General features: G+C 47.4%; 1 protein-coding gene across 2 annotated transcripts in view; it reads left to right on the top strand.

Moving 5' to 3' along the window:
* OSBPL10 (oxysterol binding protein like 10) overlaps positions 1-12,715 on the top strand; it is a 256,126-nt gene that overhangs the window by 188,942 nt on the left and 54,469 nt on the right. For both annotated transcript variants that reach the window (XM_049629891.1, XM_049629890.1), the window contains exon 6: positions 894-1,048. In XM_049629891.1, coding sequence (XP_049485848.1) covers positions 894-1,048 — 155 coding nt within the window. The remainder of the gene's footprint in view (positions 1-893; positions 1,049-12,715) is intronic.

Here is a 12,715-nt window from a genome sequence, read left to right as displayed (position 1 = left end):
GAGCCGTGGTCATGATGTCAGTTGGCATTTGTTTTTTAATGTTTGCTTATTTTGAGAGAGAGAGAGCTCACTCAAGAGACAGCATGAGTCGGGGAGGGGCAGAGAGTGGGAGGGGAGAGAATCCCAAGCAGGCTCCACACTGTCAGTGTGGAGCCCAATGAGGGGCTCGAACTCCGCGACTGTGAGATCGCGACCTGAACCGAAACGGGGAGTTGGACGCTTAACCAAGTGAGCCACCCAGGTGCCCCATCAGTTGGCATCTACGCCACAATGTGAGCAGCCCATTTCTGATCAAATTTGACTTGTTTTTCACTATAAATATATATTTTTAATTTTTTAAATGAAAAAAAATTTTTTTTTTTTTAATTTTTGTTTTGACACAGAGAACATGAGCAGGGGAGAGACAGAAAGAGAGGGAGACGCAGAATCCGAAGCAGGCTCCGGGCTCCGAGCTGTCGGCACAGAGTCCGAGGCGGGGCTCGAACTCACAGACCGTGAGACCATGACCTGAGCGGAAGTCAGACACTTAGCTGACTGAGCCACCCAGGCACCCCTTTTTATAAATATTTTTTGAAGATTAAAAAAATTAAGAAAAACACCTTTAAGAAAATCTGGCTTTGGTGAATGCACTTTTTTTCCCCCCCAAAAGACGGGGAAAGAGCCAGCCTGTGGTGAATCTGGCATTGCCATTGTACAGATTCCAGTTTATAAATAGATCCAGATCTGCACAGCCCTTGGTACCTCATCCAAAACAGGCCCACTGACATTTGCCACAGGCCACTTCCTGGGCCCCTTTCGGGTCAGCCTCCTTATACAGTGGGGCACGGGTCTCTCTTGAGCCGTAAATGCTTGCCTTGGAAAATCCCAGGCATCATCCCGGGTCTTTCTTTCAGAGAACATCCTGGGATGGCACGGGCCCGAGTCACATTCCACGGAGCAGCTGAGAAACGGGACGCTTGGCTCTTTGCCCGCAGCCAGCGCCAACGTAACCTGGGCGATTTTACCAAACTCCGCCGAAGACGAGCAAAGCCCGCAGCCAGAGCCAGAGGTAAGCGAGCCGTGCGTTCTCTCTCGGCACCTGCGTGGCTTGTGTTCTCGCTTGTCCCGAAACGTAGCAATCGTATTTGTAACTTGCTCGTCTCTTTGTTTCAAGAGGAGCCAAATCATAAAACGGAAGCGTTGCCTGGAGAGGGAAAAGCGGGTCGGCGTGCGCCTGGCACGTCTGTTCTCGTGTCTGGCAGCTGCTGTGGGTGCGATGCGATCCGACCCACGAGGAATCTCCTGTTTGCATTGAAATGGGAGTCGTTTTAACTCCAAGTGGGAGAAACTCAAACGATGCCCGTTGACGCGATGGGAGCAGTTACAATATATCATGTCGCTCCCCTGAATAATGGCTTCTTCACGTGGTCTGTGCTAACCTAAGCGCCTGCCTCACACGCTCGAGCCCTGCATGCTCCAGAACCAGGCCAGGGTCCCCCCGGGGCGGTGGCTGGCACTCCCGGGCATTGCGCTGCAGCCGGGTCCCTGCTGCAGGGGACAGCTGTCCTGCCTGGGCCGGGAGGGGCAGTCCCCGCAGATCCTCGCGACCGGCCGGGCTCTGGCAGGCTTCGTGGACTGTCACCTGCCCGCAGGACTCTCCCGACTGAGCGGCGGCCGGAAGGAAGCCAGATGCAGCATTTCCTTTTGTTAATTTTACTTTGCGTCGCGAGGGAACTTTGTTGTTTGTGGCTTTGGATGCGCCCGTCCTATTGATGTGACCCTGTGACCTAGGCGGAGCCGTGCTTGAACCGGGTGTGAGGGGTTGTTCTTCCTTCCAGACGAAAACACCGTAGCCTGAAAACTGTAGGGCATTCATAAAATCTGCTTTGGGAGGTTGAAAGCCCCAAGGCAGCTTCTTGGATCAAACGGTCTTGGTGGTCGACGGAGCATGTTTTCCGGGGCACCTGGGTGGCTCAGTCGGTTAGGGTCCGACTTCGGCTCAGGTCATGATCTCACGGTTGGTGAGTTCGAGCCCCGCGTCGGGCTCTGTGCTGTCGGCTCGGAGCCTGGCGCCTGCTTCGGATTCTGTGTCTCCTCTTTTTCTGCCCCTCGTCCACTCACTCATGCTCGCGTGCGCTCTCTCTCTCTCTCTCTCAAAAATAAACATTAAAGAAGAAAATACCGTTTAGAAATGTTGTCCAAGCTTCACATGATTATATTCTGTGACAGGGACTTGGTAGCTTAGCTCTCCCAGAGGCAGGATGAGCCTGCCCACAGATATTTCATTAGCATCTATCAGGTGCCTTCACAGGGTGTGAAATGAACAGGGGGCGTGAGATTCTTGAAAGCACTTGCCTCTCCCTGTACGATGAGATTCCGGTGGATCAACTTGCAGCTGATGTGAAGGTGACTCAGAAGGTAAGTTGGTGGCAGCTGAGTAAATGGTAGGAGCCCTGCTGCCCTATTGTTCTTCTGAGAGCCTTGGGTGGGGTCGCATGGGAGGGTTGAAAACTGCAGTATGCTTCATTTCCTTCTCAACAAACCTTGGGGGGGAGTCGCATCATAATAAATATATTTATATTTAAGGTCTTGCTCTAGGGAAAAATGAAAAGAGTAGGCGAGTAAGTTATTGGATATTTAGTAATAATTCTTTAGGTTCTCACTCCCAGCAGCATTCTTGGGCAAAACCTAACAGAAGCCATCACCTAATAAGCGTACTTACCAGGGCTGGTGACCTTGCCCGTCCTGTGAATCCATCGTTGTGCCTTCTGCTGTTCCCTGACAGTGCTCCCTCCAACCCTGATTCTCGAGAGGCCAGATCCGTCCTTTTTACCTAAAATGGTTGTCCGCTTTGCTGTACCGATCACTAGCCTCGGCAGAAGAGTGTATTGCTGTCCACGAGAAACAACCAGCTTCCCAATTCAACTTGTTAAAGATACTTTGAGGGAGAAGAAGTAGGGAGAACTTTTTCCCCCTTAAGTTAGGAACATCTTTAATTTCTGGTTGTTGTATTCCGTTTACTCCAGTCCGAGCAGCGTAAGGTGTTGTTGGGTATGTCCCTACAGCAGCGAGGACTTATGGCGGGGGGAGGGGGGGGGGTGATGGCAGCATGATGGTGTTTTGATGGTTTTCTGAGATGGGATCGGTTAGAGACTCCTCTCATTCCCCCCCCCCCCCCCCCGAGCGACAGCTCTGGTAGATGAGTCTCACAGCCCCAAAACGGTCGGTTTCTATTTTTATTTTGTCCTCTGTCACTTTTTTTTTTGTCTTAAGAATTGAAGAAGCTAGCAATATCCACCCAATAGTTTTCCTGTGAGAAAAAAGGAAAATGTTTCCGTTGCCTCCCTTTTGTACAATTTGGAGGACTAACCCAAGAAGAAATGAAGTGAAATTCCTTATGAGAAGCTTCCTTAACCCTTTGATACAGAGAGTAGAGTTACTATGTGAGTCCCTGCCGGGGAACTCAGGATTGTAATTATGGTGGCACTTGAATTAAGTAAACTGTTTTCTTCTGGTGTATTGCTTTGGTCACGCGTTAAGTGTTTAGAAGGGGTAATTAGGGTGTAAAAGGTTTGCCTCCCTCTGCTACGTGGGTGCTTGTTTGCTATCACTAAGCAATTAACTCAGTCCAGTTCTCACTGGGCACAGACTGGGTGTCCTACCATTCAGTTCGACTCTTGACGTTATCCACCTGGGCGGAGCGTCAGATCCCACAGGTTAAGGGCTCAGCCCCCCAGGACTCTCCCATCCCCCCTCCCCCCACCGCTCCAGCCGATGACAAGTCCAGGCCACCCGTGCTTCTGCCCAACCCGCTATAGGTCAGAAGTTCCCACAAACCCCAGCGTGAGTTTGGATCATTTGCTAGAACAGCTCACAGAACTCAGAGAACTGTTTACCAGTTTATTATATACAAGGTTGTAATTCGGGACCAGGTGGAAGAGGTGCATGAGGAAGGCTCACGAGTTTCCATGCCCTCCCCAGCCACCTCCGTGTGTTCACCAACCTGGAAGCTTCTGAACCCTATTCTTTTGGGGTTTTATGGAAGCTTTATTACGTAGGGATTGATTAAATCGTTCGTGACTGAACTCAACCTCCGGCCCCTCTCCCTTCCCTGGATGTCAGGGGGTGGGACTGAAAGTTCTGCCCCTCGAATCAATTTTACTTCCCCCAGGAAACTGCGTCCTTCCTTAGGTTACCTAGGGGCTTCTAAATGTCATTCATTAACATAACAAAAGACACCTTTCTTTCTCACCCCACTCTCCTCACCCCTTCATCCCTTAGGGAATTATCAGAGTTTTAAGAGCTCTGTGCCCAGAATGGGGACAGACACTCTTTCTTACTATGAAAGTGTTATACTCCCCTCCCCTATTCTGGCTTTCCTGTAAAACAACTTATAGATACCTGGAAAATTAATGCGTTTTCAAGCTTAGTCTGTTCAATTCCCAGCAGAATAAAACTGAAAGACCAGTGTGTATTTAATATATGAGTTAGAGTAGAACTGTGGTTCTACTCTACTAAAATTTTATTCTGCTGGGGCTAGAACTAACTGCATGTGAAAATGAAATATTCGTCCATAATGAAATGAGTTAGGATCTTGGTTTTACCCATTAGCAGACGATTTTTCAACTCCCTTCGCACCGTTTGAAATTGAAATTTAGAAAAAGGTTTTTGTTGTGCTGTCTTGGGAAAGAATACCTTGTAGTAGGGTAAGGGAGAACAGTGATGGGGAGATATCGGGATTGACCCTCTCGGCCCTCCTGATGGGAAATCTAACAACGGCATGTCCCGGAATTTTGTACGGCTAGGTGTCGGAATGCATGATCGGCTTCATAAATGAACTTGTTGTGAGACTTGGAAGCCTGAGAGGAAACCAAGAAACCAAATACCTTGTGCTGGTGCTGCTGGTGGGCAAGTCATGGGGGTGTGTGTGTCCCAAGGCAGTTGCGGGGGCCAGACGCATTGTCCGAGGGCCTCAGGTCCACCTGCTTGGGCTAGAGAGGCTGTTGGGGTGGCAGCCGCGGCCACTTCCCACCATCAGGACCTTGGCTACCTACCGCCTACCATGGTGTGTCCTTGAAATAAAAGTTGAAGGGGTCTTTGCTCTTCCACTCCTCTCAGAGATTCTGTAAGCACCTAATTCCCATATCTAATCCCTTTCTGATTGAAATACCTGGTGTGGTTTCTGTTTCCTGCTGCAGATCAAGACTAGTCAGTTGCACTTGGGGATCAGAAAGCAGAGGGTGACATGGAGACAGTCGTGTGTGTGACTCTGTGGACCTACCTTTCTGGAGGGACAGAACCTTCATTTTTAAAAAAAAAAATTTTTTTTAACGTTTATTTATTTTTGAGACAGAGACAGAGCATGAACGGGGGAGGGGCAGAGAGAGAGGGAGACACAGAATCGGAAGCAGGCTCCAGGCTCCGAGCCATCAGCCCAGAGCCCGACGCGGGGCTCGAACTCACGGACTGCGAGATCGTGACCTGAGCTGAAGTCGGATGCTTAACCGACTGAGCCACCCAGGAGCCCCAGAACCTTCATTTTTTAAAAGTTAGTTTTATTGAGGCGTAATTCATAAATAGTAAAACCCACCCCTTTTTGAAATAGTTTTGAGAGAGAGAGCGTGCGAGCAGCGGAGGGGCAGAGAGAGAGGGAGACAGAGGATCAGAAGTGGGTTCTGTGCCAACAGCAGACAGCCGGACACAGGGCTTGAACCTATGAACCGTGAGATCATGACCTGAGCCGAAGTCGGATGCTTAATGACTGAGCCACCCTGGGGCCCCATAGCCGCCCTTTTAAAATGCAGTTTTGTCACTTTTAAAGAATTAAAACACAGAGTAGCTCTGTCACTTGACAAAATTCCCTTGTGTTCCTTCATAGTTAGCCCCTCCCCCTAGCCCTGGACAGTCCTCATCTGTTTTCTGTCCAGGTAGCTTTGCCTTTTCCGGAAATCCACAGAAATGAAATCATACGGTGTGTGTCCCCTTTTGAGTCTGGCTTCTTTTGTTTCGCATAATGCATTTGAGAGCCGTGCACATTGGTGTGTTAATCAGGGCTTCCCGCCTTCTTCCTGCTGACTTGTATCCATTGGATTCAGAGTTGGTTTCCCCACTCACCAATCGAAGAACATTTGGTAAACTTAAATCCCCCACGGATAAACTAGAAACAGGGAAGCATGTGTTAATCATTTAAGGCAGATATTTGGTGTCTGGATACCTACCCTTGGCCAGGAGGGAGGAGGTGGAGAATCGGTACTACTAATCTCTTTCTCGGAGACCCTGAGCAGAGGTATTTAAGCTAGTGCCTCGAGAGCCCGCTGTCAGTTGCTGTGCACCCCTGCGTTGACTGTTCCTTTACAGACATTGCCTGGTTAATTGTCTGAACTTCAGGGCAACAAAGCTGTCAAGAGACCGCACACCGTACATCCCCCCAAATCTAGCAGGTTCAATAAGACTTCTTTTTCTTTCTTTCTCACATTTATTATTTTTGAGAGAGAGAGAGAGAGAGAAAGAGACAGAGCGGGGACAGAGAGAGAGAGAAAGAGACAGAGTGGGGGAGGGGGAGAGAGAGAGAGAGGGAGACACAGAATCTGAAGCAGGCTCCAGGTTCCGAGCCGTCAGCCCAGAGCCCGACGTGGGGCTCGAGCCGGTGAACTGCAGGAACTGCAAGATCATGACCTGAGCCGAAGTCGGATGCTTAACTGATTGAGCCACCAGGTGCCCCCCGCCTTTTTTTTTTTTTTTTTTTTAACAGAAAGACTTCTTATAATGTCCCTAAGTACTGAGCATTTAGCCAAATGGGCTTTGGTTAGAAAATTGCAAAATTGAATTTTTAAGTAAGCACATCATAATCTCTCCCCCACTTCCCCAAGGGAGGGGAGGAAATTGTTTTACAAATGAAGGAAGGAGACAGATATAAAAGACTTAGCTGAATTTTGCCTCAAGAAGAATTTCCATGCCCTTGGTGGATTCGTCATTTTAGCACTGAACTTTTGAACCACCTAACAACACAGAATGCTGTCAATTTGAAATCGTCTGACGTTCAAGTTGAAGCCTGGCCAGTATAATCCCCTCAACCCAGTTTTATCATCTCCTGATTCTTCACCTCCACGATACATAAATGTATAGGTATTGATGACTAAGGGTATGTATCAGGCACAGGATGGTGATGGATTTTGGAAGATAAGGTAATAGATTGTTTTGATCCTTTGGATAATTAACACAAGTGTTCAGTCTTACGTGTTTGTTCAAAATATGTGACACCCATTTATTTGGTTCCAACCATTTAATGAAGGAGTGAGACATTTATCACTGACTTCTGGCAATTGAAAATCACTTTATTGAATTCTGAATTTAATTTCAAATGGTCGCTACACGAGAAATATTGTTGATCACATTTGTTAGAATTTGTTACAAGGAAGTTCATGGGGAAAACGATCCCCTCCCCACCCCACTCCCCATCCTGTCACCAGTTTGATCGCATCTCCTTCCCAGATCCTGTAGAACACCTCTTTTTTTTAAATCTTTTCTTTGAATCACTAAATCTTAGAGTAGTCATTAGGGGTCAGATGGCTGCTCTCCAAAATGGAGTGACTAACTGGCCAAAAGTCCACAAAACTGGCCCATGGGAGACGAGATTTGTATCTGGACTTCCTCTCTCCCAAGCCAATACCTTTCCTCCACACCAGACCATCTCCTGTATCTGGTAGGATTCTTTCAGTTACAATAGCAGAGACTCGAACAACTAGTGGCTCAAGCAATAAATAAAATCTTCTCACAGAATAAGAATTCTGCCAATCAATACTTCCAGGTTTGATGGCCTCAAAGGCACAGGCTTCTGTAAAAACAGTATGGAGTTTCCTGAAAAAATTAAAGCTAGAACTACTGTATGATTCAGTCATCTCACTTTTGTGTATTTATCTAAGAGAATCTCTCAAAGAGATGATTATTGTAATTCAGAATAGCCAACAGGTAGAAACGACCCTAAATGATCATCCGTGGATGAATGAGTACAGAAAACGTGGTTACACAATGGATTTGCATTCAGGCTTTAAAAAGAGTGAAATCTTGTCATTGGCTGTGACATGGGTGAACCTTGAGCGCATGATGTTGAGTGAAGTAAACTGGTCATGATTCCATTTACATGAGGTATCTGAGTATTCAAAGTCAAACAGAAAGTAGACTGTTGGTTGCCAGGGTCAGGGAGGTGGTAGAGAGGGAGAATTGAGGCGATGCTGTTCAAAGAGTTTAAAGCTTCAGTCATGCAAGGTGGAAATGTTCTAGAGATCCGTGCAACAGTGTGCATGTAGCTAATACCATACACCTAAAAATTTATCAAGTGGGTACATTTCAGGTGTTTTTATCATGTAAAAACTGATTATTTCTGTTGAAAAGGGTGTGTGTGTGCGTGTGTGTATGGATGGATTTCTTCTCTTCTTCTTACTATTGGCTTTTTATCCTTAGGCGTGTCACTTCCTGATTGCTGCATGACAACTACAGTCCCCAGCATTACATCCTCACAACAGTATCCTTTAGAATGTAGGAAGAGATGGGGGGGCTCTTCTAAAGACTCTTACTCTTTTCCAAGACTCTTGATGTGGGAAGGGCAGCCCCCCGCCGCTGGTCCCCATACACTCTTTCCGTTATATGGTAGCCAGAACTGGATCACGTGCCCACGCCAAGACCTAGAACACATTGTCGGTAACTGGATTTCTAGAACTACTTCAAAGCAATCATGAGTCTGCCTCTGTGGCTGTGGAAAAGTGTGCCTTCCCTGAGTCAAAGGATCTCGAGTCCTAGAGATCTCAAAATTGGATTCGTTAAGCAAGGTTGGAAGAGGAATCTGCCTTTGGGCAGTAACCGATGGCGTCTGCTGGATCCCTAAATGTGCCCCGAGCAGCTTTTCTTCATGCAGAAATCATCTTCAGCTTCCCTAGGACTTTTCTAACCCGGCCATGTCATCTTGGAGACCAGATTCTTTGAAGGTAGACCCCACCTCTGGTGCCTCTTTGAAGATTCCAAAGCAGTTAGGAAAGTACTGTGCACATAGTAGACCGTTTATAAATATTTGCCGAAGGAATGTGAATAATAAGGTCCATTTGTACTGTTCATAACTAAAGGGCATGCTTCTCCCTTGTTGTCAGTTCTAGGCCTCGCTCTTCCTGGTGGTTCTGGAAGCCCCGGTAGAAGTAAGTTTAACTTATTGAGTGGCATATGAGTTACATAGGCTGCCGTGACAAAAGATTCATTATTGGCCCGTGTCCTGGACCTTTCCAGGCAGAAGGCTCTCCTTGTTGGTCCGTTTCTAGCCATTGGCGTTGACCACCTATGCAAAAGGTACTAGATGGTGGTAGTTATATGTGGGACCCTTGTTATAGCCACTGAAGACAGTTTTAGGTCCTGACATGAGGAGTGCACAGTGATTTGATCATCTGGGTGTTTTTTCTTCTGCTCTTCTGGCTACTGGTCTGAAAGGAAAGTAGTCCATCCATCGGGCAAATGTAGAAGATTGCTATCTGACCCTCAGGACATTAAAAAATCAGAAGGATTCAGGTTGTTACTTACCTTTGCAGACACACTTCTCCCAAGTTTGCTCTGTGTCTGAATATACTAAGACAGTAACTATTCATCTACTCAGTTGTTTATTCATCAAACATGGAGTTACTATGTGTTGGACATTGAATGGAGAACTCCTTAGTTCAGAAGATTTTTATAACCTAGTACTATAAACTGAATTGTGCCTACCTCCCTCTGCAAGTTCATATGTTGAAGCCCCAGCCCCCACGTGACGTATCAGGGAGATAGTGTCTTTGGGAGGCAGCTAAAGTTAGGTGAGGTCATAAGGGTGGGGCTCTAATCCAGCACCCTAATCCAATAGGACTGTAGTCTTGTAAGAAAAGGAAGAGAAGGAGACCCCTTTCTCTGCCCTGTGAAGACAGAGTGAGAAGGCGGCTTTCTGCAAACCAGGAAGAGCCCTCTCACCAGAACCCAACCGTGTTGTATCCTGATCTCAGTCGTCCAGCCTCCAGAACTACGAGGAAAATAAATTATCAGGCGCCTGGGTGGCTCCACTGGTCAAGCGTCTGACTCTTGGTTTCGACTCAGATCATGATCTCACGGTTCGAGAGTTCAAGCCTTGCATTAGGCTCTGTGCTGACAGCACAGAACCTGCTTGGGATTCTCTCTCCCTCTCTCTGCCCCTCCCACTCTCTCTCCCCCGCTTCTCTCAAAATAACTAAATAAACTTCTGGAAAAAAATTCTCTTGTCTAAACCGTCTTGTTCATGGCATTTTGTTATGGCAACCTGCGCTAAGATACTCAGCTTCTTAACAACTTGCATAATTCACAATACTTATGATTTGTTTTATATTTTGAGATTAGAAGCAGAAGAGATGGTGTTTAGGCAAGTGATGTTTCCAGGAAGTGAGGTTTCCAGGTTAGTATGCCAAGACTATGTAGGTCCTGGGGTATGTGGCCACAAATCTACCTGTGGCTCGTAGCAGTCAAAATGACGATCTCTGAGGGGCGCCTGGGTGGCTCGGTCGGTGGAGCGTCCAGCTTCGGCTCGGGTCAGGATCTCGCAGTTTGTGAGTTCGAACCCCGCGTCAGGCTCTGGAGCCTGTTTCAGATTCTGTGTCTCCCTCTCTCTGCCCCTTCCCCGCTCATGCTCTGTCTCACTCTGTCTCTCAAAAATGAATAAGCGTTAAAAAAAAAAGTTGACGATCTCTGAGATGCCATGAAAGACGAATACGTGTTTCTGTGATATTCTAGTAGGTTGTTCCTCCCGTGGGTGAGAGTGCCTTTTTCTTGCCAAAAAAAAAAAAAAAAACCTCACATTTTTTTGCCCTTTTTTCTTCTTTTAACAAACCAACAACTATAACCATCACGCACTGACCTGAGCCCCGTGTGCATTTTTCAAGGTCTCCTCGAGCTTGGTTTCTGGTGGCATTAATGAGCTCTCCTACTACGAGGCATGATGGTGTAATTTCCTCCGCAGCTTTGGGGGATTCATTTCAGTGTATGCTACTTTTTCAAGGACGTTTTCATCCTTCCATCCTACTTCTTCCTCTTCCTCTCTCCCTTTTTGTGGGTGATACTAAAGTTTTGTTTTCTTGACTGGGTGTTGCTTTTGTAAGGGAGGGGTGGAATATAGTGGAAGGTCTCAAATCTACCTTCTTGGGGGCCTGTAGGGTATGGCTCAGGACTTTCATTGGGTTTCAACACTGGAATCAACAGGTCTTTGGGGGTAGCCTTAGGAGTGGTCACCATGTTACCTCCCTTCTCTCCCCTCTCCCCCTCCCCAGCCAGTGTGGCTTTGTGACATAAACACAAAGGGAGGTAGCCGCCTTGGATTTGACAATTGTGAGCTGGAGATATGAAGAAAATCAGCGCCAAGTGGTATAATCTGTTCTACCCCGCAGCAGTACTCAAAGGATCCAGGGCTTTGAACCTGGTGAATGACTGGTTTTAAAACACTGCAGTGTTTAGCATGGATTTTCCCGCCTCTTCCTCCTCCTCTCTCTGCCTCCCTCTCATTGCTCTTGCCACAAAGGGAGGAAGTCAGATCTGAACCAGAGGTGAAGAGTTGAAGAGTTTGTAATGATGTGGTAGGATATTTTTTTTAGTATTCTGGTTTGGGGGGTATTTTTTTCTCTGCTTATGAACGTGGCCCCACGTTTCACAACCCCTTGCCAGCCTCCGCCCATGAAATTATACCAGGAGAAACGAGCTTTTCACCATCTGCCTGGCTTACATTTTTATTTGCCCACAATGCGTAACTATTCTCGAGGTGATTTATATGCTGCCCTGGGATGACGTTCACTTTCCTGAGATGGAAAGTCGGCGCTCAGAGATTTATGATCTTGGGGAAAGAATGTTATGGAAGAAAAGAGTACAATCTTTTCTCACATGTGCTCTGGGCTCTGCCCGCATTCATCAATGAGGTCTGTATCCCTTTTGCAATTTGAATTGAGTTTTGTGGCTGGCTCGTGGGCCTGTGCGGCGCAGGGGCATACTGGGTGCTAAATCAAGATTGTGGATTCTCAAATTTGGGGTGAGGAAGATAGGCATGAGCAACTTAGGCAGGTGGAACGTTGATCGCGTGTGCACCAGTAAGAGAGCTGAAGCACCAAGTCCCCGTAGCGACTTTCAGACTCTGTGGATACAGGAACACCGCTTCTCTAACACTTGAGTATACTTCGCCAGTGGCTAGGTGGCTGCCCGTCTTGTCTCCAGTCACCTCAGGACCGTAGCTGTCCTTGGCCCCTGAAGATACTGAAGCAACAACGGCCACAAGGTGGCTCCTGTGGGGTGACAACTGCGGTCAGGTGTCATGTGACGCCCCGACACCACCATCTTCTTTCTCGTCTTCCAGGGCACCCCCATCCCTGCCCTTTTCTCTGTCGTTCCCCCCACCCGCTCTGTACCCAGCTAAGCGGACGCTGGACTGTCCTCATGCCACATGTGGCTGTCTCCGTTGGCCACGATAATCCCAGCAGGTGACCTCGTTGTGAATAAGTAAAGGAAGCATGGCGGATATACGGGCACATGGAAGGAAAGGGAACTGTAACTTTTTCGGAAATGGAATTCACCATACTGGAGAACCGTGTAGCCTTAATAGGCGCTCTTCAGCGGGTCCCACGTCAACTGTTCACGTTTTTTTCCGATCTCCTCAGGGTTTCTTTCCTTTCAAAAGAATTGAGAGTGTATGTAACTTTGTTTCTTAGAGTTATTTTATTTT

Source organism: Panthera uncia, chromosome C2, assembly GCF_023721935.1.
Source record: "Panthera uncia isolate 11264 chromosome C2, Puncia_PCG_1.0, whole genome shotgun sequence".
NCBI lineage: Eukaryota > Metazoa > Chordata > Mammalia > Carnivora > Felidae > Panthera > Panthera uncia.
Note: the sequence above shows the minus strand (reverse complement) of the source record. Positions and strands in the feature narration are given on the sequence as shown.